This window comes from Leopardus geoffroyi, chromosome C3 (genome assembly GCF_018350155.1).
Source record: "Leopardus geoffroyi isolate Oge1 chromosome C3, O.geoffroyi_Oge1_pat1.0, whole genome shotgun sequence".
NCBI lineage: Eukaryota > Metazoa > Chordata > Mammalia > Carnivora > Felidae > Leopardus > Leopardus geoffroyi.
This window is the reverse complement of record NC_059338.1, coordinates 104,905,754-104,932,615: the sequence shown is the minus strand read 5'-3', so window position 1 is coordinate 104,932,615 and position 26,862 is coordinate 104,905,754. Positions and strand designations below refer to the sequence as shown.

Genomic DNA, 26,862 nt, shown 5'->3' with positions numbered 1-26,862 from the left:
AATTTTGTTTATTTTTTCAAAAAACCAACTCTTGGTTTTGTTGATCTGCTCTACATTTTTTTAGATTCTATATTGTTTATTTCTGCTCTGATCTTTATTATTTCTCTTCTGCTGGGTTTATGCTATCTTTGCTGTTCTGCTTCTATTTCCTTTAGGTGTGCTGTTAGATTTTGTATTTGGGATTTTTCTTGTTTCTTGAGATAGGCCTGGATTGCAATGTATTTTCCTCTCAGGACTGCCTTCGCTGCATCCCAAAGCGTTTGGATTGTTGTATTTTCATTTTCGTTTGTTTCCATATATTTTTTCATTTCTTCTCTAATTGCCTGGTTGACCCACTCATTCTTTAGTAGGGTGTTTTTTTTTTTTTTTTTTTAATTTTTTTTTCAACGTTTTTATTTATTTTTGGGACAGAGAGAGACAGAGCATGAACGGGGGAGGGGCAGAGAGAGAGGGAGACACAGAATCGGAAACAGGCTCCAGGCTCTGAGCCATCAGCCCAGAGCCTGACGCAGGGCTCGAACTCACGGACCGCAAGATCGTGACCTGGCTGAAGTCGGACGCTTAACCGACTGCGCCACCCAGGCGCCCCAGTAGGGTGTTCTTTAACCTTCATGCTTTTGGAGGTTTTCCAGACTTTTTCCTGTGGTTGATTTCAAGATTCATAGCATTGTGGTCTGAAATTATGCATGGTATGATTTCAATTCTTGTACACTTATGAAGGGCTGCTTTGTGACCCAGTATGTGATCTATCTTGGAGAATGTTCCATGTGCACTTGAGAAGAAAGTATATTCTGTTGCTTTGGGATGCAGAGTTCTAAATATATCTGTCAAGTCCATCTGATCCAATGTATCATTCAGGGCCCTTGTGTCTTTATTGACCGTGTGTCTAGATGATCTATCCATTGCTGTGAATGGGGTGTTAAAGTCCCCTGCAATTACCACATTCTTGTCAATAAGGTTGCTTATGTTTGTGAGTAATTGTTTTATATATTTGGGGGCTCCTGTATTCGGCGCATAGACATTTATAATTGTTAGCTCTTCCTGATGGATAGACCCTGTGATTATTATATAATGCCCTTCTTCATCTCTTGTTACAGCCTTTAATTTAAAGTCTAGTTTGTCTGATATAAGCATGGCTACTCCAGCTTTCTTTTGACTTCCAGTGGCACGATAAATAGTTCTTCATCCCCTCACTTTCAATCTGAAGGTGTCCTCAGGTCTAAAATGAGTCTCTTGTAGACAGCAGATAGATGGGTCTTGTTTTTTTATCCATTCCGATACCCTATGTCTTTTGGTTGGCGCATTTAGTCCATTTACATTCAGTGTTATTATAGAAAGATATGGGTTTAGAGTCATTGTGATGTCCATAGGTTTCATGCTTGTAGCGATGTCTCTGGTACTTTGTCTCACAGGATCCCCCTTAGGATCTCTTGTAGGGCTGGTTTAGTGGTGACAAATTGCTTCAGTTTTTGTTTGTTTGGGAAGACCTTTATCTCTCCTATTCTAAATGACAGACTTTCTGGATAAAGGATTCTCGGCTGCATATTTTTCTGTTCATCACATTGAAGATCTCCTGCCATTCCTTTCTGGCCTGCCAAGTTTCAGTAGAGAGATCGGTCACGAGTCTTATAGGTCTCTCTTTATATGTTAGAGCACGTTTATCCCTAGCTGCTTTCAGAATTTTCTCTTTATCCTTGTATTTTGCCAGTTTGACTATGATATGTCATGCAGAAGATCGATTCAAGTTACGTCTGAAGGGAGTTCTCTGTGCCTCTTGGATTTCAGTGCCTTTTTCCTCCCCAGATCAGGGAAGTTCTCAGCTATTATTTCTTCAAGTACACCTTCAGCACCTTTCCCTCTCTCTTCCTCCTCTGGAATACCAATTATGCGTAGATTATTTCTCTTTAGTGCATCACTTAGTTCTCTAATTTTCCCCTCATACTCCTGGATTTTTTTGTCTTTTTCTCAGCTTCTTCTTTTTCCATAATTTTATCTTCTAGTTCACCTATTCTCTCCTCTGCCTCTTCAGTCTGAGCTGTGGTTGTCTCCATTTTATTTTGCAGCTCATTAATAGCATTTTTTAGCTCCTCCTGGCTGTTCCTTAGTCCCTTGATCTCTGCAGCAATAGATTCTCTGCTGTCCTCTATACTGTTTTCAAGCCCAGTGATTAATTTTATGACTATTATTGTAAATTCACTTTCTGTTATATTTAAATCATTTTTGATCAGTTCGTTAGCTGTCGTTATTTCTTGGAGGTTTTTTTTTGAGGAGAATTCTTCCGTTTAGTCATTTTGGATAGTCCCTGGATTGGTGCGGAACTGCAGGGCACTTCCCCTGTGCTGTCTTGAATAACTTGTGTTGGTGGGCGGGGCCGCAGTCAGACCTGATGTCTGCCCCCAGCCCACTGCTGGGGCCACAGTCAGACTGGTGTGTGCCTTCTCTTCTCCTCTGCTAGGGGCGGGATTCACTGTGGGGTGGTGTGGCCCATCTGGGCTACTTGTACACTGCCAGGCTTGTGGTGCTGGGGATCTGGTGTATTAGCTGGGGTGGATCGGCATGGTGCACAGGGGCTTGAGGGGCAGGCTCAGCTCACTTTTCCTTCGGAGGTCCGCTTCAGGGGGGTCCCTGTGGCACCAGGAGGGGAGGGATGGATCTGCAGAAGCATAGCGTTGGTTTTTGGGTGTTTTCGAGGTGCAAGCAAGTTCCCTGGCAGGAACTGGTTCCCTTTGGGATTTTGGCTGGGGGTTGGGCCAGGGAGATGGCGCTGGTGAGCACCTTGTTCCCTGCCAAGCTGTGCTCTGTTGTCCGGGGCTCAACAACTCTCCCTCCTGGCTCTCTGAGTAGAGCTGTTAACTTATAACCTTCCAGATTTTAAGTCCCGCTTGCTGTCCGAACACACTCCTTCCAGCCCCTCTGCTTTTGCAAGCCAGACTCGGGGGCTCTGCTTTGCCAGCGGGCTGCCCCTCTGCCCCGGCTCCCTCCTGCCAGTCCGTGTAGCGCGCACCTCCTCTCCACCCTTCCTACCCTCTTCTGTGGACCTCTTGTCTACGCTTGGCTCCAGAGAATCCATTCTGCTAGTCTTGCGATTTTCTGGGTTATTTAGGCAGGTGTGGGTGGAATCTAAGTGATCCGCAGGATGCGGTGAGCTCAGCATCCTCCAATGCCTCCATCTTCCCACTGCTTCTGCTTCTGTGTCTCTCCACTTGAGTTTATTTTTATGTTTGGTGTAAGAAAATGGTCAAGTTTTATTCTTTTGCATGTAGCCGTCCAGTTTTCCCAACACCCGTTTGTTGAAGAGACTTTTTCCCCATTTTATATTCTTGCCTCCTTTTTCAAAGATCAATTGACTATAATTATGGGGTTTTTTTTCTGGGCTTTCTGTTTTGTTCCATTGACTTATGTGTCGGTTTTTGTGACAGTACCATAGTATTTTGATTACTATACTTTTGTGATATAACTTGAAGTCTGGAATTGTGATACCTCTAGTTTTTGTTTGTTTTTTTTCAAGATTGCTTTAGCTCTCCAGGGTCTTCTGTGGTTCCATACAAATTTTAGGATTGTTTATTTTAGTTCTGTGAAACATGCTGTTGGTATTTTGATAGAGATTGCATTAAATGTATAGATTGCTTTAGGTAGTATAGATATTTTAACAATATTTATTCTTCCAATCCATGAACATGGAATGTCTTTTTGTTGTGTCATCTTCAGTGTCTTTCATCAGTGTTTTACAGTTTTCAGAGTACAGGTCTTTGACCTCTTTGGTGAAGTTTATTCCTATGTATTTATTATTTTTGGTGAAATTGTAAATGGAATTGTTTTCTTGATTTGTCTTTCTGCTGTTTCATTAATAGTGTATAGAAATACAACAGGTTTCTGTACATTGATTTTGTATCCTGCAACTTTACTGAATTCATTTATCAGTTCTAGTAGTTTCTTAGTGGAGTCTTTAGGATTTTCTATATATAATATCATGTCATCTGCAAATAGTGAAAATTTTACTTCTTCCTTACCAATTTGAATGCCTTTTATTTCCTTGTGTTGTCTGATTACTGTGGCTAGGACTTGCAGTTCTATGTTGAATGGAAGTGGTGAGAGTGGACATCCTTGTCTTATTCCTGACCTTAGAGGAAAAGTGCTCAGTTTTTCCTCCTTGAATATGATGTTAGCTTTGAGTTTTTGATATAAGGCCTTTATTGTGTTGAGGTATGTTCCCTCTAACCCTACTTTGTTGAGGGTTTTTATCATGAATGGATGTTGTACTTTGTCAAGTGCTTTTTCTGCATCTATTAAAATGATCATGTAGTTTTTATCCTTTATCTTATTGATGTGATATATCATGTTGATTGATCTGCAAATGTTGAACCACCTTTGCATCCCAGGAATAAATCCCAGCATCATGATAAATGATCTTTTTAATGCATTGTTGAATTTGGTTTTCTAATATTTTGTTGAGGACTTTTCATTTATGTTCATCAGAAATGAACTCTTTTTTTTTTTTTTTTTTTTTTGTGGTGTCTTTATCTGGTTTTGGCATCAGGGTAATTCTGGCCTCATAGAATGAATTTGAAGGTTTTCCTTCCTTTTCTGTTTTTTAGAAAAGTTCGGGAAAAAATAGGTATTAACTCTTCTTTAAATGTTTGGTAGAATTTACCTGTGAAGCTGTCTGGTCCTGGACTTTGGTTTGTTAGGAGTTTTTTGATTACTGATTCAGTTTTATTGCTGGTACTTAGTCTGTTCAAATTTTCTTTTTTTTTTTTTTCAAATTTTCTATTTCTTCCCGATTCAGTTTTGGGAGGTTATATGTTTCTAGGAATTGGTCCATTTCTTCTAGGTTGTCCAGGTTGTTGGCATATAATTTTTCATAATATTTTCTTACAGTCCTTTGTATTTCTGTGGTGTTGGTTGTTATTTCTCCTCCCATTTCTGATTTGGTTATTTGAGTCCTCCCTCTCTGTCTTTTTATGAGTCTGGCTAGAGTTTTGTTGATCTTTTCAAAGAACTAGCTCCTGATTCCATCAATCTATTCTGTTGGTTTTTTTTAAGTTATCTGTTTCTGCTTTAATCTTTATTATTATCTTCCTTCTGCTTTTGGGTTTTGTTCTTCTTTTTCTAGCTCCTTTAGATGTAAGGTTAAATTGTTTATTTGAGATTTTTCTTGCTTTTGATGTAGGCCTGTATTACTATAAACTAACCCCCACCCCCACCCCCTACCACCACCACCACCAGAACCTCTTTTGCAGCATCTCAAAGATTTTGGGCCATTGTGTTTTCATTTTCACTTCTGTCCATGTAATTTTTTATTTCTTCTTTGATTTCTCGGTTGACCCATTCATTGTTTAGTAGCATATTATTTAACATCAATGTGTGTGTGTTCTCTCCAGAGTTTTTCTTGTGGTTGATTTCTAGTTCATAGCATTGTGGTCAGAAAAGACACATCTTATGACTTTGATCTTTTTGAATTTGTTGAAATTTGTTTTGATGCCTAACATATGATCTATTCTGGAGAATGTTCCATGTGCACTTGAAAAGAATGTGTATTCTGCTATTTTAGGAAGGAATGTTCTGAATATATCTGGTAAGTCCATCTGAAACAGTGTGTCATTCAAAACCACTGTCCTTATTGATTTTTCTGTTTGGGTGATCTGTCCATTGATACAAGTGGGATGTTAAAGTTCCCTACCATTATTGTATTGCTATCAATTAGTTCCTTTGTGTTTGTTATTAACTGTTTTATGTATTTGAATGCTTCCATGTTGGGTGCATAAATACTTAACAGTTATTACATCTTCTTGTTGGATTGTCCCCCTTATGATGATAAAGTGTCCTTCTTTGTCTCTTGTAACAGTCTTTGTTTTAAAGTCTATTTTGTCCAATATAAGTGTTGTTATACCCCAGCTTTCTTTTCACATCCATTTGCATGGTCAATGCTTTTCCATTCCTTTACTTTCAATCTGCCTGTGTCTTTAGGTCAGAAACGAGTCTCTTATAGGCAGCATATAGATGGGTCTTGGTTTTTTTTATCCATACCATTACTCTGTTTCTTTTCAATTTTTTTTTAATGTCTATTTATTTTTGAGAGAGAGAGAGAGAGAGAGAGAGAGAGAGACAGAGACAGCATGAGCAGGGGAGGGGCAGAGAGAGAAGGAGACACAGAATCTGAAGCAGGCTCCAGGCTTTGAGCTGTCAGCATGGAGCCCGATGCAGGGCTGAAACTCATGGACTGTGAGATCATGACCTGAGCCGAAGTCAGATGCTTAACCGACTGAGCCACCCAGGTGCCCGTACTCTGTGTCTTTTAATTGGAGCGTTTAGTCCATTTATATTCAAAGTAATTATTGATAGATACGTTTTTATTGCTATTTTGTTACTTGTGGTTGTTTTTATAGTTCTTCTCAGTTCCTTTTCTTGCTCTCTTCTGTCATGTTTGCTGGCTTTCTTTAGAAATATACTTGGATTCCTTTCCTTTATTTTTTGTATATCTGTAACTGGTTTTTGACTTATGGTTACCATTAGGTATGTATATAACACCTGGAGATATCAGTTTATATTAAATTGCTGGTCACTTAAGTTTGAACCCATTCTTTACAACTCTTCCCAACTGTGTTTTAGGTATATGGTATCATACTTTACATTCTTTCAGTTTGTGATTTGACTGATTTTTACAGATATATATAATTTTACTGCTTTCGTGCTTCCTACTTTTCTTAAGAAATTTTTTTTAATGTTTTTATTTATTTTTGAGAGAGCGAGTGAGCGAGCAGGGGAAGGGTGGGGGGGGGGGAGACAGAGAATATGAAGCAGACTCCACGCTCTGAGCTGTCAGCGCAGAGCCCAACGCAGGGCTTGAACTCACAGACTGTGAGATCATGACCTGAGCCAAAGTTGGACACTCACCCGACTGAGCCACCCAGGTGCTCCTTACTTTTCTTACTCTTACATATGGCCTTTCTTTTCCACTCAAAGAGTCCCCTTTACTATTTCTTATTGTGTAGTGGTCATGAACTCCCTTCACTTTTGTTGTCTGGGAAACTATCTCTCCTTCTATTCTGAATGATAGACTTGCTGGATAGATTATTCTTGGTTACAGATTTTTTTTTTTCTTTTAGTACTTTGAATATATCATGTCACTGTCTTCTGCCCTGCAAAGTTTCCACTGAAAAGTCTGCTGATAACCTTATGGGGTTTCCCCTTGTATGTAACTGTGTTCTTTTCTCTTTACCACTACTTTTTGCCATTTTAATTACTATGTGTTTTGGTGTGGAGCTCCTAGAGTAGCTTCATTGTGAAATCTCTGTGCTTCCTGGATCTGGATATCTGTTTTTTTCGCCCAGATTAGGGAAGTTTTCAGCTGTTATTTCTTCAAATAAATTTTCTGCCCCCTTTTTTTCTCTTCTTTTCTGGGATCCCTATAATGAGAATGTTAATATGCTTGATGAAGTTGCTGAGTTCCCTAAATGTGTTATCATTTTGTATGATTTTTTTCCCTCTCACCTGCTCAGCTTGGTTACCTTTCATTAATCTGTCCAACATGTTGCTAATTCATTTTTCTGCTTCTTCTAGCCTGCTATTTATTCCATCTAGTGTATTTTTAATTTTATTTACTGTGCTCTTCATCTTTGGTTTTTTTTTTTTTTTTTATCTCTTTGTTAAGAGTCTCACTGATGTCCTCCACTCTTTACTCAAATCCAGTGAGTGTCTTTATGATCATTACTTTAAATTCTCTAGCAGACATATTACTCATCTCTGTCACATCTAGGTCTCTTGCTGTGGTTTTGTTCTCTTCTTTTATTTGGTACGTATTCCTCTCTCTTCATTCTGTCTAACTTTCTGTGTCTGTTTCTGTGTGTTAGGAAAGTCAGCTACCTCTTCTGGTCTTGAAAGTAACGGCCTTATGAAGAAGAGGTCCTATGGTGCCCTGCAGTGCAGTGTCCCCCGTTCACCGGAATCTGGTGCTTCAGGGGTATCTTCTAGGTGTGTTGTGTGCACCCTACTGTTGTATGTTGGGCACTTTTGCCTTTAGTCCAGTCTTCTGCGGTGGCTCTCTTTGCCTGTTGTGGGCAGTGTTTGGTCCCTGTGTTGTTAGTGGGCCAGTCTGGGGCCACCGTGAGCTTGAGTTTAGTCAGACCAGGTGTTTGTCCAAGATGCAGTAGCACCAAACTGAAGGATGCTTTCCCTGTGTTGTCCCCAGAGAAGCTTTTATTGGTTGGTGGGGACTGCAGTCAGACCAACTGTCTGCCTCCAGCCCACTCTTGGGACTTTCTGCCTGGTGTGTTTGGTTATCTTGCCCTCACCCAAGGGCAGGAGTCACTTTGGAGTGGTGCTTACACACTGCCAGGCTTGTGGCTCCAGTTTGAATAGGCTGCAAAAAAGAGCTATTGGAGGGGGCAGGGCCCACGTTGTTTACAGGGTTTATGCCGGCAGAGGGTACCTCCTGCCAACGCAGGGTGCAGCTGGTGTGACCACTGGGGTAGGGCCCACGGTTTTGTTCTGCTCTTTGGTGGGGCCCACCACCACCGGCAGATCAAAGCTTTACAAAGTGTGGGGTTGGGAGATAGGTGTTGGCAAAGTGCCACCAGTCTTCTGGGGGAGGGGGCCTCCAGTGCTGGGACTGAGGCAGGTGCGGCTGGAAGAGGCAGATCCCCTAAGCAGGCAGGTGGCGGTGCAAGCAAGTTAGGTAGTGTGTATCAGGCATCGGGCTGGTTCCTGAAGGTGGCCACGTGTTTATGCTGGGGGGCAGGAAAGGGAAATGGTGTTTTCCAGCTCCTTTGTTCTTGGGGGAGTCTCCCAGTGATCTCTACCCCTTGGGGACACACTTTGAAATCAGTAAATAGCCCTCCTGTGTGCTGCAGGCTGCTGCATCTATGTTGTATCTCCACAGACTATTTGTAGTGCTGTCTTTTTAAGGGTGGGGACTCAGCTGGCTCTTCCAGAACCCAGCCTGCTGATTTTTTAAATTCCAGACTTTAAGTCCCACGGGTTGTGAGAACTCGTGAAATTCAGCACCTCTAGTTTTCAAAGCTAAATGTTACGGGGATTCATATTCCCCATGCAGGTTCCCCTGTGTGCTAGTCTCTCTCCCCTCTCCATGCCCATGGCTCCCTCCTTCCCAGGGACCACCAGGGTTTGGTTAGCTCTGACCATGTCTCTGCCTGTCCTACCCTCTTCAGTGTGGCCTCTTCTCTTCCTTTCATTGTGGAGTTCTGTTGTGCCAGTCTTTGGGTTGTTTTCTGGGTCATTTACACTGATATGAGCATTATCTGTGGGCCGAGGTGAGCTTAGGGTGCTCCTGCTCCACCATCTTCCCAGATACTCCACCTCCATTCCTTTCTATCTTTCAGGAATGTCTCCAAATGTCTATAGTTCATTGATAGACCTTTCCCTGCTTTTTTTGTACAGTTAAGTTATAGATTTTCTGTTTTGTCCTTAACCCTTTTTTCCCATTTAAATGGCATTTGGAGAAGAATATTATTATATAAGTTCAGTGCATTTCTCTTAAATCCAAATTTTCATCTTCTCTTACTCTACATGTTCTCTTTGGGTAATTTCATTCACATATTTCAATTACCATTTTTATAATGATGACTTCAAATCTACATCCTTTACCTAAAGTCTCTTACCTGCAAGCTCTATTTATTTAACTGCCTACTAGTAGATATCCACACTCACATGTCCCATGGGCACTTCAAACTGTCCATGCAAATGAATGGATAAACAAATCATGATGTACCTACACAATGGAATACTACTTAGCAATTAAAAAGAATGAACTATTGGTACACGGAACAACATGGATGAATCTCAAAATAATGATGCCAAGTGAAAGAAGCCAGACAAAAAAAAAATATATGCTGTATGATTCTATTTGTAAAAAATTCTAGAAAATGCCACTTTATAATGACAGAAAGCATTATCAGTGGTTGCTAGGGGATGTTATTGGCTTAGTGTGGGGGTAGGGGGTGAGAGGGGAGATAGGAGAGGGGAGAGGGGTTACAAAGAGGCAAGAGGAAACTTTTTGTGGTGATGGATATTTCCTTGATTGTGATAATGCTTTCAAAACCTGTCAAAGCACACACTTTATACATGTTCAATTTATCATATATCAATATACCTAAATAAAGCTAGAAGAAAACCCTCAGTGTTGAAGGCTTTTTAACAGAAAAACTGCGGTTCCTGCCCACTCTTTTCTATCCTCATCACAATCCTCCTCCCCAAAGACAGCTAATTTGAGGTCTTTCAGAAACTTTTCTTATACACAAGCCATGTTCTAATATGCTTAGTCTGTTATTTTTTAAAGTTTATTTATTTTGAGAGAGAATGTGCGAGAATGTGTGGGGGAGGGGCAGAGAGAGAGGGAGAATCCCATGCAGGCTCTGTGCTGACAGATGTGGGGCTTGATCTCACAAATAGGGAGATCATGACCTGAGCTGAAATCAAGAGTCGGATGTTCAACTGACTGAGCCGCGCATGTGCCCCTCTTCGTCTGTTACTTATTGATTCATCCATTTAGAACTTCAGGCAGTATCTGTTTATTCTTTCCTATATGGTAGTTGGTAATATATTTCTCTTACTCTCCCATTTTTACTTATCCTCCCTACCTTCTATAATACAATTTTTGGTTAAATCAATCATCAGTTCTAGCATTACTAGGAACATTAAATATTGTACATTACTGAGTCAGATGCTTTGATTGCATCTATTTCTTTAATATCTTCCCTCTTGGTTAATGCAGCAAATGCATTTTTCCCCATTTGCTTTGTTTTCTATGTACCTATAGCTAATTTTTTTCAGATGTCCCAACAGACTTTTAGACATCTAACAGCAATTTTTTTCAGATGCTCAGTATATCACATAACCCGTCATTTCCAGTACCCCATTCCTATTCCTTTGGAGACATTCCTCCTTCAGCTGGCTGTCCATCAATATGCCCCGACTGCTTTCTGAACTAGAATCATAGCTATCATGCTAAGGCTTCCTCTTGCCATTCTCCAATGTTGGATCAACTAATTCTTGAGTCCTATGTCATTTTCCTTTCTGGTTTATATTCCATCCGTTGGTTTTAGGAATAGTACATCCTCTAGTTGTTTCCTAAAAGGGGACACTTGAAAGTTAACATTTTTTTATTTCTTACAGGGCCAAAAAGGTCATTATTTTACTCTCACCTAAATGTTCCATTGGGTATAGAATTCTAGGTTAAATAATATTGTTTCAGAATATTAAAATTATTTTTGAACTGTCTCCTAGTATCTGAATTATTAGATACTCAGAATTAAATTCTTTTTTATGTGGCCTGTTCTTTTCTATCTGGAAGCTTTTATGATTGCTTTATCTTGATGCTCTGAAATTTTTTATTGACATGCCTTGTTCATTCATTGCTCTGATTGGCTTATTTAACAAATATTGATAGAGAAATAATTACACACACACACACACACACACACACACACACACACACACATTGTTCTAAGCATGAGGGATATAGCCGTGAAAAAAAAGACAAAATCCCTTCCCTTCATGAAATTTACATTCTAGTGGTGAAGGCAGAAATTAAGAAATAAACTAATATTTAATGAAATGTCAGGTAGTGATAAGGACTATAAAGAAATACAAAACAATAATGGAACAGAGAATGGCAGGATCATTTTTTACAAAGGGTGGGCAGAGAATGGTGCTCTGAGGTGACAGTTATGCAGAAAATCAAATGAGGACACGAGTCATGGGACTTTGTGGAGGAAGAGTGCTCTATGTGAGGGGAACAGCAAATATAAAGATTCTTAAGCATAAGTATACATGGAATGATGAGAAGCAAAAGGCCAATTTGGTGACAATGGAGTGAATAAGAGAAAGAGTGGTAGGAAATGAGGTAAAGAATGGTAGGAAGGTGGATTTGTAGCCAGGAGTCAGGCTACAAATTTATATTTGCTCTTCTCTTCACCTAGAAGACTCTTCCTCCAGTGTCCCGTGAAATTTAAGGCCTCACAGGACTTGATAAAGACTCTCGAATTTATTCTGATAGAGTCTTTTGAACAAGGACAAACTTACATTTTAAAAAATCACATTGGTTGGAGTGTGGATCTGAATGGAAATTAACTGTGAGATTTGTAAGAATGTTAAGTAGTGAGACTATTAGGAAAATATTTCAGTAGCTTAGGTGCAAGATATAGTGGTTTAGACATAGTAACTTAGTAATAGTGAGAAATGGTCAGATTTGAAATAGATCTTGTAGGGAGAACCAATAGGATTTGCTGCTGGATTGCATATGGAGTGAGAGAAAGAGAGGAGTAAAGGATGAATCTTTAGATCCTTGGCCAGAGCAACTTGGTGAATGGTGGCACCACCTTACTGAGGCAGGGAAGACTGAGGTGAGGGATTGTTTAGGGTTGAGTTATGTTTTGGACATGGTGGGTTTGAGATGCGGATTGACAGCTGAGTGAAATTCTCCAGGAGGCAGATGGCCATCAACTCAAGGGTTCACAGGAGAGATGGCTCTGGAGATAACCGTGGCAGTCCTTCATGCATAGTTGGTAATGAACACCATGGTTCAGGATGAGTTTCCCCTGAGGAGTGAGTATAGATAAGATAGAGGTCTGAGGATTGAGCTCTGGAGCACTTCAGTATTTAGAATTGGGAAATGGAAGATCAGAAAAAGAACAGCAATAAATAGGTAGGAATCCAGGAGAATTCGTATTCTAGAAGCCACCTGAGAAAAGTATCTCAGGAGGAGGGCAGGATCCACTATGTAAAACTCTCTTGATTGCTGAGTAGGATGAGGACTCAGAATTGACTATTGGATTTGACAACATGGAGTTTATTGGTGGCCATGACAAGCAGTTTCGCTGAAGCATGAGGATGGTTGGAGAGAGGGCTCAAGAGGGAATGGGAAGAGCAGAATTGGAGAAAGTAAAGACAACTATTTTGAGGAGTTTTTCTATAAAGGAGAACAGAAAAATGGAATAATGAGTGGATGGGGATTGGGATGTGGAGTCAAGGAAAGATATTGTTTTGTTGTGTTGTGTTTATGGTGGGAGATAATAGAACAAGTTTGTGTGATGGGATAATCACTGAAGCATAGGTTTGGAATTGGGATGTTGAAAGAGAGGAGAATGTGAGAGAGATCTCTGTAAAAGAAAGTTAATTGACTGAAGTTTTGGTCCAGAAATGTTTTAGTAGTGAGATTGCAGTGTGATGCCAGCTTTTTCAGTTTGGGAGCTAGTACCCTTCTGTTCTGAGAAATGGTCTTATATTCTTCATTTGATTATCATCTACACTCCCCCTTTCCCTGTTGTTCTTTCTAGAACTCCTGTGGTAATGTGTTGGACACTTGGACCGATCCTCTGATTGGGAGGATTTTCTCTCCGATTGTCCATCTCTTCCCTCAGCTTAACTTCTAGTCCTTCTGTGGAGTTTTTTTATTTGAGCTGTCTTATTTTAATTTTCCATAGCATGCTATTCTTTTTAAATGGATGCAATAACTTCTCACTTAAGATACTTAGGTTTTTGTTTTGTAATTTATTTTCCCTTGTTCCCTGCATAATCTCCCTTTCCTCCAAATATTCAGTGATCTGCTTGCTTGTTTTGGTCTGTTTTTGATATGGGAGGCTTTCTTCAAATGCCTGATGACCCTTGGCTGCCCAGTTGTACGTGTGTGGGACACTAAAAAGGTCCGTGTGCATGAATGGTGGGCTTCATAGTAGGGTGAGCTCAAAGTTGACTGGCTTTTTGTCATTATGTAGAGCTCTTCAAAATTGTTGAGTTTTTTCAAAGAATGGGGATGATGGGTATGTGCCTGAACAGAACAGGAACAAGATGAGGCCTCCGTGTTTCTGTAGATAGTTATTCAGTCCCCCTCTTTTCACCTTGTGCCATATCCCTGCCCCGCTTTGTGACTGAAACCCCAAGTTAGAACATCTCTAGCTCCATTTCTCCTGGTGGAATGCAGTAGTCATCTGGCTTCTGGGTTAGGGGTTGGAGTTGGGATGGCATGGAGAGAAATTGATTAGTAAACAGTCCTACAATATTGGCCTTTTGTGCTACTTGCTACTTCAAAGAACTGAGACTCTCAGAATCTTTAGGGCACATCCACTCATTGTCATCTGAATCCCTCCACTCCTATTTTGTAGTCCACCCCGAATCCCATTAAATCACTTTTCACTCCTGTAATAGCTTTCTGTCTTGGAAGGTTGGGGCTTTCTTTTTTGTTTTGCTTTTATTCTTTGGAAAAGTCAGATCTGCTAGTGTAGTCTCTCCTGTTCATGTACTAATGGGTTAGAACCTTTTATTCTTCATTATAATTTTGGTGAGGAACCATGAGGAGAGAAAGGAGGCAAACATAATGTGGTTAATGTGCAGGTTTATCCAGAACCCATCTGCATTCTTATAAAGTGTAATCTTCACAGTAACTAATGTTTATTGAGTGCTCACTATATGCCAGACACTGTTTGAAGTGCTTTATATTTATTAACTCAGTACTCATAACAATCTTACGTGACAGGTACTATTATTATTGCCATTTTACAGGTGAAGAAACTAAGACACAGAAAAGTTACATAATTTGACAAAGTTACACAGCCAGTAAGTGAGGAACTAGCATTCCAACTCAGCTATCAGACTCTAGAGATACTCCCTGCTTAAAACTCTCTGATAGGATTTCATTCCTGGATTTGAAAATCCAGGCAATTTAGCAGGCTATTTGTGCTTTCCAGGATCAGGCCCAGTGTACCTCTCCAACCTCACTCTCTACACTTAATGCCACTGTTTTGACCTTATGTTCTAGCCACACTGAGCTTCTTGTACACACTGCATGTACACACTCTAGTGATCCTCATGCCTTTTTCATGCTCCGCCCCAAACATTCCTTCATTTTCTAGAGTGCTCAGTACAGTGTTCGGGTATTCAGCATATGCTTATAAATTGAATATTGTAGTTTATTTCACGTAGCAATCAACTCATGCTTTTGATTTGTTTTGACTTAGCATGTCTTCCTGAAAAATGTATAATTGAATAAAGTAATATTCCATTGTATATGAGGGATTCATAAGTCTAACAGACTAACTTGAAATTATCTCCTTAAAATTTGATTATATTGAGGGGTGCCTGGCTAGTTCAGTTGGTTCACTCTTTATCTCGGGTCGTGAATTTGAACCCCATATTGGGCACAAAGATTAAATAAATAAATAAAAGTGAAAAAAGTTGTACTGTATTGAGAGTGAGGCAAAGATTCTTTTGGAGTATAAGTGAAAAGGTATATACTTTAGTAAATGAATTCCATTCACTGGCTCTTAAAATGTTTTCTAACCTTATCTTGTTGTTTTCCTTAATAGCTTTTTCTTCCTCTTGCAAATTTGGAATGTTCACCAAATGTTGAAACTTTCCTTTGCAAAGCTTTTGTACCAACCTGTACAGAACAAATTCGTGTGGTTCCACCTTGTCGTAAATCTTGTGAGAAAGTATATTCTGATTGCAAAAAGTTAATTGACACTTTTGGTATCCGATGGCCTGAAGAACTTGAATGTGACAGGTAAGTCATGTTTTCAACTGAAAGCTTCCAATGATATTTTAATGTTGGTGTTAGTTTTCCAGAATGTTTGTGACAGGCTTTCATTATTTATTTCAAAAATGTATATTGCACACTTAATGGGTGATAAGTGTTTTGGACACAATGGTGAGCAAAAACAGACTTACAGTGGGAACTTTGGGGTGGAAGGAACAGATAATCAAATAATTACAGTAATAAGTATAAAATTATAACCATGCTAGATACAATAGAGAAGTACACAGTTGTATGAGAACATGTAATGGTGCCTTTGACCCAAACTGGGAGGGAATGAACTTATTATCAATTCAGTGACCTTTTTACTCATTGACCTTCATTAATTACTTTGGTCTCTTTTTCTCTAATTCTGATCTGGGGGATCATTAATTTGAAATATTCTATGGATACAATGAGACTTGGCATTATAAAGCTGGGGAGGAAGCTGTGTCTACATTTTTGTTTCTTTATCTGTAGAATAAAGTATAGAACCTTTGTGGAAGTCATATACTTCCAGTAGATGCATAATTGTTTTTAAGAACACTTGATAATACAAAGTTGAGGATGTTCATACCTTACACTGTAGGTGGTCCCCTTCTATAGAAACGTTTACAGAAACAAGGAATCATACACAAGAATATTGATTACCACATTATTCCTAATTTTTTAAAAAATGGAAAAAATGAAAGTCCATTGTAGAAGAATGTGTAATAAATGTAAACTGTGGCATACGTACACATTAAACTATGATACAGTTGACAAAATTAATGGTTGATCCATATCTGTAAACACAGATAAATCCAAAAATTACAGTGTTCAGTAAAAAAAAGGATGCTAAGGTAGGATATATACAGCATGATATCATTTATATAAAATTCAAACCTGCCAAATAATACCATGTAACATTATGGTTAGAAAATAACATAGTAAAAAAATTTTTTTAATTCATAAAAAGAGAATGAAAACTGAACTTGTGGTGATGAGTATTTCTGGGAAGAAAGAATAGGACCAGAAAGGGGTCCCACCCGATCTCTAATGTTATATTGTTTTATTTTAAAAGATATAAAGCAAAATTGACATAATAAGTTTTGAAATGCTGGTAGATATATGTGTTCTTTTTGTGGGCATACATATTATTATTTTCTACTTTTATCTAAAGAGTATTTTAAGTGTTTTCTTGTTTAACACTGGCTCAGCCAGTGGAGTGCGCAACTCTTGATCTTGGGGTTGTGAATTCAAGCCCCACGTTGGGTATAGAGATTACTTAAAATCTTTTAAAAAGTAAAGTAAAATAAAATACATAAATTGTTTCCTTGTTAAAAACTCCCACTCATTTTTAAACCATATAGATCCTCCCAATTAATACTGGTGTGTAGATACTCTACTGAGTGATAAAGTGTTACACAAAATAGAAATATACCTGTGTATCACTCTGGTCTGCCCATAAACAAGGGAGGCAAGGAGTACAAACATCCAGTTAGAAAATAAACATGTCATGGGGATAGAATGTACAGCATGGGGAATATAGTAACATTGTGTTAACTTTATAAGGTGACAGATGGTAACTAGACTTATTGTGGTGACCATTTCTCAATGTATACAAATGTCGAATCACTGGGATATACATCTGCAACTCATAATATTGTATGTCAGCTATACTTCAATTAAAAAAAAAAAAAACAAAAAACAGCCGGGTGCCTGGGTGGCTCAGCTGGTTAAGCAAGCCCCACATCAGGCTATGTGCTGACAGCTCAGAGCCTAGAGCCTGCTTCAGATTCTGTGTCTCCCTCTGTGTCTCTGCCCGTACCCCACTTGCACTCTCTCCCTCAAAAATAAACAAACATTAAAAAAACAAAAACAAAAACAGCCAAACTGAAACAAAACGGTGATGTGAGAGAACTCTACCCTGTCAGTCCTGGAAACAGAAGGAGCTCGTTTCAGCCAGTTTTAGCTGCTATCCCCTTAGTTCTATGGCTGATCTACTTTACCTGTAGGCACTAAAAAAAAGTGACTTTCCCCAAGACTTATACTCCAAATGCCATACACAGACAAGCCAGCACTTTTTTTTTTTTTAAGGTTATTTGAGAAGAGAGTACGCACAAGCAGGAAAGGGGCGGAAAGAGAGGGGGAGAGAGAACCCCAAGCAGGCTCCATGCTGTCATTGCAGAACCTAACATGGGCTCAAACTCACAAATCGTCAGATCATGTCCTGAGCCAACATCCGGAGTTGGACACTTAACCGACTGAGCTACCCAGCTGCCCCAGCACTTTTCTGTCTTGAGGCTGCTAATTAAGATAAATTCCTTGTTTTTAGGATAAATGCTTTCTTAAATATTTAGTCTTAGAAGCAGAAATTACTTAAAAATTACTAGTTAGAGGCACCTGCCTGGCTCAGTTGGTGGAGTATGCAGCTCTTGATCTCAGGTTGTGAGTTCACGCCCAACCTTGGGTGTAGAGCTTCCTTTAAAATAAAGTTTAAAAAATAAAAACTGTTTTTTGAGTAAGGGAATTTTAATGTTCACATGCCTTGTATTAAGTATATGTGAGTGCACTGGGGGCCTCACTAACAACCACAAGTTTTTAGTTAACTTCAAAGCCCTAACCTATGATCTGTTCAGGTTGTGTGTCTTCCCATCAATTATGAATGCATGAGGAAATATTTTATAGTTGGAAAGCATACATTAAAATAGTGAATCGGTCAAAATGTTGACTCTATATATTTAATTTTTATAATTTTTACAGATTGCAATACTGTGATGAGACTGTTCCTGTAACTTTTGATCCACACACACAGTTTCTTGGTCCTCAGAAGAAAACAGAGCAAGTCCAAAGAGACATTGGATTTTGGTGTCCCAGGCATCTTAAGACTTCTGGGGGACAAGGCTATAAGTTTCTGGGAATTGACCAGTGTGCACCTCCGTGCCCTAACATGTATTTTAAAAGTGATGAGCTAGAGTTCGCAAAAAGTTTTATTGGAATAGTTTCAATATTTTGTCTTTGTGCAACCCTGTTCACATTCCTTACTTTCTTAATTGATGTTAAAAGATTCAGATACCCAGAGAGACCAATTATATATTACTCTGTCTGTTACAGCATTGTCTCTCTGATGTACTTTATAGGATTCTTGCTAGGCAATCGCACAGCTTGCAATAAGGCAGATGAGAAGCTAGAACTCGGTGACACAGTAGTTCTAGGATCTCAGAATAAGGCTTGCACTGTTCTCTTTATGTTTTTGTATTTTTTCACAATGGCTGGCACCGTGTGGTGGGTGATACTTACCATTACTTGGTTCTTAGCTGCAGGAAGAAAATGGAGTTGTGAAGCCATTGAACAAAAAGCGGTGTGGTTTCATGCTGTTGCGTGGGGAATACCAGGTTTTCTGACTGTTATGCTTCTTGCTATGAACAAAGTTGAAGGAGACAACATTAGTGGCGTTTGCTTTGTCGGCCTATATGACCTGGATGCTTCTCGCTACTTTGTGCTCTTGCCATTGTGCTTTTGTGTGTTTGTTGGGCTGTCTCTTCTTTTAGCTGGCATTATTTCCTTAAATCATGTTCGACAAGTTATACAACATGATGGCCGGAACCAAGAGAAACTAAAGAAATTTATGATTCGAATTGGAGTCTTTAGTGGCCTGTATCTTGTACCATTAGTGACACTTCTCGGATGTTATGTCTATGAGCAAGTGAACAGGATGACCTGGGAGATAACTTGGGTCTCTGACCACTGTCGTCAGTACCACATCCCGTGTCCTTATCAGGTAAGAGAGCATTTGTATTAGTTCACTGTTTAATTTTAACATAGAGAGTGTTCCCTGGAAATACACTCGAACTAATCATGAACATGACATTAGATTTCAGATAAGAAAATCCAGTAGACAGAGGGGATGATTCCCTGTGCATCAGTTGAAACTGGGGTCAGTGTCTCAAGAGTTCTTTCCTCAAGTGTAGGCTTTGTTTACAGTAGTAAAGTGCCTCCTCTAGCTACTCTTCTAAAAAGTAAATTTGGTTGCAAAGGCAGATTAATAATAATGAGGAACAGAAACAGAAGAACGAGTCTGCCACAGGGAAAAAAGGAGAAATAACTTCTGATTTGGGAGTTGCTTTTCATTCTTCAGTGGTGGGAACCTTATTTGGGTATATTTAATTTGATCATATTATCGTATCATTTTTTGTTTAGTTTACGCTTACAAAAACAGAACTTATTTTACTGTATTATACGGATACTTATTTCACTCCAACCAACCAAATTTTTATAACAAACATCAACAATGCATACTCTATAATAGTATGTTGTTCCAATGGTTTAAGTATAGTTTTTTGGTAGACTATAATAAAAGAAAGTAGATAAATACTTAGAGCTAAATATTCTGGCAATTATAAGAGGCTGCTATAGTTAGAGGTGGAAAATGCTGGGAAATCAAACCAAGATTTCGGATATTCTTCCTAAATATATTTAGGTGTTTTTTTCCTTTCTAGCTATATATTTTGATACCCAGATGAAAGTTCTCTATTCAGAACTTCAGTGAAGAATGTATTATACTTAAAGTAGCACTATTCATTATATTATGCTATGTCAAATGTCCTATACTAAAACAGACTGAAGATTTATATTTTGTCTAAGTTTTACATTGTCTATATAGACTGCTCTCCACTCTGAATGTATCACTGACATTTTTATTATTCACTTTTTTGTAGGCCAAAACAGAAACTCGACCAGAATTGGCTTTATTTATGATAAAATATCTGATGACATTAATTGTTGGCATCTCTGCGGTCTTCTGGGTTGGAAGCAAAAAGACATGCACGGAGTGGGCAGGGTTTTTTAGACGAAATCGCAAGAGAGAGTAAGAACCTATTGAATTATCTGATGTTTTCAGTAGAACAAATACCAAGGGACTATTCAAGTCCTCATCGTACTGGCGTTTCATTATATCAACTGTTGTTTCAAGTTTGGAAATCTTTTTCGTGGAGAGCTCTACTTTATTTTGGCACTCGTTATAATAGTCTTTGGCCTGTAGTATTCTGTTGAAGTATGAAAGATGTGTAAACTGTGCATTTTCTTTCCCTGGCTTATATTTAATATTATAACTGTTATCACTGGATTATTTTGGGTGCAGCATTTTAATTTTTTAAAATCAGTGATAAAAGGCTAAGTGGGATCAAATATATGTAAGGAAATCTATAAAGTATGACTCAAATATATGATCATTATTTACTACTTTTAAATTTTATTATACACAGTATTGCCTTAAAATGTCACTTATTTGCCTCAAGATGGTAAAATTTGAAACTTACATAGTATAACAGGATAGTAGACTTACATTTATGAGTTCGTTTTAGTTATATACAATGTACACTCTCTCCTGTCAACAATGTACTAGAGAGTTTTTTAAACTGTTCCCCATTGGTTTAATAAACTTTTTTTGTGGTAAAATTTTCAGAACTATCGATCTTTTCTAAGTTTTGAAGTCTGAAAATTGCATTTAACTGGACTTAATTTTTTTGCACTGTTATGACACATCTATCCTGTATTTATATACTCACACTCACTTCATTATAACTTGCTAGCTTTATTGTTAGAAAGCAAATCATTGAATTTAACAATGACCATTAATTATATTCTACGTCCTTTCTCCTCTGGTTTACTTTTATATTTGATGTATTTATATGTGATACACAGATAGTCTCCTGCTTTATGCCGCTGTAAGTTTCCTGGCCCTCATCCTTTGATTTTGCCTAATTCCTTGCCAGTCTATTTATGCTGACAAAGGCAACTAACAATGTATGCACAAAAGAGTTCACTTCATGACAATCTACTTCTATCTCCTAGTATTTATAATCCCAGATTTTACGAGTATAAATCATTTAGAATTCTTAACTTGACCGATTAAGGTTTTTTGGCACAAGATAGGATACACTTTTTGGTTTCTACTATGTAACACTTAACACTTACCAACTCAACCCTCTCCTTGGTTTCTCTCAGTCCAATCAGTGAAAGTCGAAGAGTACTACAGGAGTCGTGTGAGTTCTTCTTAAAGCACAATTCTAAAGTTAAACACAAAAAGAAGCACTACAAACCAAGTTCACACAAGCTGAAGGTCATTTCCAAATCCATGGGAACGAGCACAGGTGCCACGGCCAATCACGGCACTTCCGCAGTAGCGATCACGGACCACGATTACTTAGGACAAGAAACTTTGACAGAAATACAAACCTCCCCGGAAACGTCAGTGAGGGAGGTGAGAGCAGATGGAGCGAGCACCCCCAGATCAAGAGAACAGGACTGTGGGGATCCTGCCTCCCCAGCAGCATCCAGCTCCAAACTCTGTGGAGAACAGGTTGGCGGGAAAGGCCGGGCAGGCAACGGGAATGATAAGATCAGTGTATCCGAAAGTACGCGGAGTGAAGGAAGGTGAGCTTTGATTTTGCGATCTTCAATCAGGACTATTTTGAATACTGCATTATATATGTTTTTATTAAAGCATAGCACATCTGGAAAGAAGATGGTGCGTCCATACACTTCATCCAAGGAAGTTTGGGTTCGGCCTATAAACGTGCTGTTTGATACTTTCATTCTCAGCTTTGAAAAGAGCCTTCGTGAATGTTGTTCAAGTAGGAATGTTCATTTCTGTGGTAAATTGTTAAGGATTGCATGTATATGTAGGTAAATGTTTACCATCCTTCTGAAATACAGGCTAAGTTTTAATTAGTACTGTATGATAGTACTAAAAGGCATTTGTCATTTTATGTGAAGATGATTATAAAAGGTTTATATTTTCTGGACATGAAAGCACGTTGACATTATCTTTAATGAATTTTTCCAAACGGTCACTGGTGATCCAAACACAGGTAAATATCGAATTAGCCAGAATGCTGACAGCTAAGTACTTTTAGGTCTCCAGGTTTCTTACCTCACCCTCCGAAACTAGACCAAATGTGCCTTCTTTGTGTTCCTGTGACAGCTTTTGCATGCTGGAAATAGACATGTGCCTTTAAAACTCCACTCGATTTGTAAATTCCTTGAAGGCAGAGCTGAGGTCCAGTTCATCTTTGTGTTGGAATTACACAACATCTCACCCATGGTGGGAAATGAGGAAAATATTGCTAAACGGAGAGCAGGATCCTATCTTATGAGTTGTATTCCCCACGATACGCCATGTCCGGCCCGTGCCCGGGTGGTCCTTAATGCAGTTTCTGAAGTTGGCGAAAATTGTATTTGAAAATGAAGTAGACGTGTTTTGAGGTGTTAGAGGACACACACAGAGTTGTAGTTAACTGTCCTCTGATCAAGGTGGATACTGGTTGCGAATAAAACTCGTGGAAAGTGGGTAGCAGCTGTAAGGACATCTGGCATCACAGTTGTGCTCTGGTCTGTGTGTGTGTCAGCTTTCGTCTTTTTACCTAGGGTGACTCCAAAAAGTGATGTCCCTGAGACCGGCCCGGTGCAGAGCAGCGGCTTGCAGGTCCCAGGTTCTTCGGAGCCAGGCAGCCTGAAAGGCTCCATATCCCTGCTCGTTCATTCAGCTTCGGGAGGTGGAAAAGAGCAGGCCGCTGGCGGTCACTCTGATACTTGAAAAACAGGCGATCCCATCGCTGAGAAGTGGATTCATGTGACACTGGAGCGGACAGCACGCTGTCTTATCAACACCACTCTTCTGTTCTCTTGCACTGACAGCTACCTTGCCTACTGTTACACTGGAAACGACAGATTCCGAGAATTAGGGGATTTGTTTCGCACAGAGGTTAACGATGGCAATATACCCAGAAAGCGGAAATGGGCAGGTTAATAATATTTTTTTAAGTTGTGTGGGAGGAGGGAGTTAGAGGAATCTTCTTTTTCTATTTATGAAGATTCTCCTCTTGCTAAAAGTTTTTTAAGATGTGCTATATGCTATTTTACTTTTATGGTATGAAATCAAGATATTTCTTTGCTGAAGTATTTAAAACTTATCTTTGTATCTTTTTTATATATTTGAAAATAAGTTTATATGTATTTGAACTTTTCTTAGAAATCCTGGAACAGCTATTCAAATATTTTTATGTTATTCGATATTTTAACATTGCTTTGGTAGCCTTTACACTGAGTTTCTAAGAAAATTGAAAAATAGTATTCTTTTACAGTATAAAAAATATTTGACACACCAGAAGGTGTTGTCATGGGAATTCACCTTTAAAAGTCCGCTTATTCCACCTTATCTTCCCTGTGTGAATTTTATAGAGTCTTGCTCTAGGAATTTCATAGATCTGCTGTGCCTCTAAAATAAGGTGCTTGACATCCACCGTTGATTATGTTATGCTGCTCACTGATCCTTCTACAGTTTTAAACAACATGTTCTAAAGGATTAGATGAAATGTTACTCTTTTAGAATTTAAGCCACGTGCAATTGATTTTCTTTAAAAAAAAAAAAGTTTTATGCCCACTCAAGATTGTATATTTATGACCATTTACAGTTGCTTATACTTTTTTTTTTAACTTTTTTTTTAACTTTTAGAATACTAAAGTTTATATAGTATCTTTCTCAGACATTACGTAGATGTCATTTCTGCACTTACATAGGATTTTGCCGAACATTTAAAAGTGTGTTTAGCAATATTAGTGCCAATCAAACGGGGGAAAAATGTAGTCCTGATAAACAAAATGTATTTTATATTACATACTTTAAAATATTAAATATTTTTCCTAATTTTTGTTTTCAATTAAATGTTATACCTTAAGGTTTTCTGATGCTTCTGGGTTTTTTCTATTTAGCATTCTATTGAAGCATAAAAAGATTATCATGTACTGTATGGAAAATGTAAATATTAACTTTTCCACATTTTTGAACTTTGTATACAAAAACATTGTATGTCTTTCCAGCAATAAAATTTTCTTTGTGTGAGAGATTATGGAGTATTGTGTGATTAGTTTTAGTGATCCTGACCCTGAAAGTGGTAGAATTTTTCAGATGAGTGGCCCCATGATTAATAACTTGGAAGCTTTTTTTTTTTTAAACTGGAAGAGAAGACAGGACTATTTTTCATCTGTTACAGTTTCTTTCCAGAATATACATTATACAGCCATATTTACCATAACCTTTTAAAGCCAGTGTGAGATCTGAAGGATGGGGTAAAGCAAAGGGAACCCAGGACCCTGCTTTCACTCCTGGCAGTGGGGAATAAAACAGTATCATGCTTAAAACATTTTAAAAAATAAGTGAGGAGTCGCCAGGCTAAGATGTGGCAGAAGAAAGAGATTCACACTGCCAACCCCAACCATTGGAGCCTCTTTCACCCAGGGAACATTTAGTGATTGGATGGTTATTACCAGCCCCAGCGCGCTGGGGTCCAAGGGAAAGGGTGTCTGCACACCACACTGCATTTAGAATTGTGACTTCAGCGGGCTATTTCCTAGAAGTAAGTGTGAAGGAAAACAGCCCTGCTTCAAGTTACCTGGGTGGACTAGATTGCCCTGGGTTTAGAATAAGTAGTTCCGGATTAGCAGTCCCCTCAGGCACCAGGCAGAAGCAAATAGAAATCTTGCCTGGAGGAAGAAACGTCATTCTATGTGCTCTACAAATACTTTTTCAAATACAATATTCATCGTGTCATCAAACATAAGTAGGCGTACAACAACAACACATGAATAAGAATTGGCATGGGCATCAGACAAGAGAAGAAAACCCAGAGGTACCCCAGAATTACCAGGCATGGATTTGTTAATCTCATAGAATTTAAAAATATCAGTAAGGAGGGGAGCCTGGGTGGCTCAGTCAGCTGAGCGTCTGACTCTTGATTTCAGCTCAGGTCATGATCTCATGGTTCCCACTGACAGCACAGGGCCTGCTTGTGATTCTCTCTCTCTCTGCCCCTCCCCCCTTTCTCTCTAAATTGTATCAGCAAGGAAGAACAAGACCCCATTACACACCTACTAGAATGGCTGGAAAAAAATTGACAATATCAACTTTTGGTAAGGATACAAGCGACAAGGAACTCTCATTCATTGCTACTGGGAATGCAAAATGGTACAGCCACGTTGGAAAACAGTTTCTCCACACAGCCAAACTGGTCTTATCACATGATCTGGGAATCATGTTCCTAAGTACTTATCAAACTGATTTATGTAGATACTCCATCCATGGGGTGCAGTATAAATCTCCCCTCCTTAAGCCTGGGCAGCACGTAGTGACTTCCTTCCAAAGAACACAGCAGGAAATGGGGCTGGGGAAGACTAACTTTCACAGAGAAACTTGACAAAACACCTCAGCCACGTAAGAGAAGTCAACATCCGTAGTCGGGCACGTTGAGAGTAGGTACCCTTCATACAACGTGATGGAAATGGCTCCTGACCTCTGTGATCTTCCTCCCCTAAATCCGTAACTTCAGTCTCGTGAGAAGAGCAGACAAGTCCCAGCAGATGGACATTTTACAAAATACCTGACCAGCACTCAAAGCTATCATCAAAAACAAAGTCAGAAACTGTCACTGTCAAGAGATGCCTAAGGAGATATGGTGACTGAATGTAATGTGATATCCAAGAAAAAGGATCTTAGATAAAAACTAAGAGGATCTGAATAAAGCACAGGCTTTAGTTAACACATTCAATTCAGTGAAATGTTCTTTAAGTGTGTGTGGGGGCGTGTATGGGGGCGTGTGTGAGAGAGTGAGAGAGTGTGAGAAAGTGTGTGAGAGAGAGAGAGAGACAGGGGCAGAGAGAGAGGGAAAGAGAGGCAGAGTGAGGGAGAGAGAATCCCAAGCAGGCTCCATGCTGTCAGCACAGAGCCCAATGCAGGGCTTGATCTCACAAACCATGAGATCACGACTTGGGCTGAAATCAAGAGTTGGATGCTTAGCCTACTGAGCCATCTAGGTGCCCCTATCTACTATTTTAAAATAGGATCTTCCTGTTTTATGATTCTTTTGTGTATATTTGCAGATAGAGAATTTAATTTTTAAATATCATATAAAAACATGAATTTTTAATATTGATTGTGTAATGGGTGACCATTAGTATCTTAGTCACTCTAATAATTTTGTAGTTGATTTTTCCTGGGTTTTCAATGTAGATGATCTTTTCATCTCAACGGTAATTTTATTTCTCATCTATTAGCTTGAACTGGAATCCTGTTATTGTTAATAGTGGTAGCAGCAGGCATCCTTGTCTTATTTTAATGAAAATATCTGCAGTATTTCATCATTAAGAACAGTGTTGGTTGGGGCACCTGGGTGGCTCAGTCGGTTAAGTGTCCGACTCTTCGTTTCGGTTCAGGTCACAATCTCACTATCTGGGAATCTGCGCCCCGTGTCAGACTCTGCTTTGACAGCATGGAGCCTGCTTGGCATTCTCTCTCTGCCCCT

The 26,862-nt window shown here is 39.1% G+C and overlaps 1 protein-coding gene across 2 annotated transcripts in view; it reads left to right on the top strand.

Moving 5' to 3' along the window:
• The window catches only part of FZD6 (frizzled class receptor 6), a 43,450-nt gene extending 19,041 nt beyond the window's left edge, over positions 1 to 24,409 (top strand). For both annotated transcript variants that reach the window (XM_045453994.1, XM_045453995.1), the window contains exons 3-7: positions 15,318 to 15,514; positions 18,269 to 19,286; positions 20,224 to 20,372; positions 21,512 to 21,940; positions 22,934 to 24,409. In XM_045453994.1, the coding sequence (XP_045309950.1) occupies positions 15,318 to 15,514; positions 18,269 to 19,286; positions 20,224 to 20,372; positions 21,512 to 21,940; positions 22,934 to 23,102 (1,962 nt within the window). In that variant the 3' untranslated portion in view covers positions 23,103 to 24,409. The remainder of the gene's footprint in view (positions 1 to 15,317; positions 15,515 to 18,268; positions 19,287 to 20,223; positions 20,373 to 21,511; positions 21,941 to 22,933) is intronic.
• The last annotated feature ends 2,453 nt before the right edge of the window (positions 24,410 to 26,862 follow it).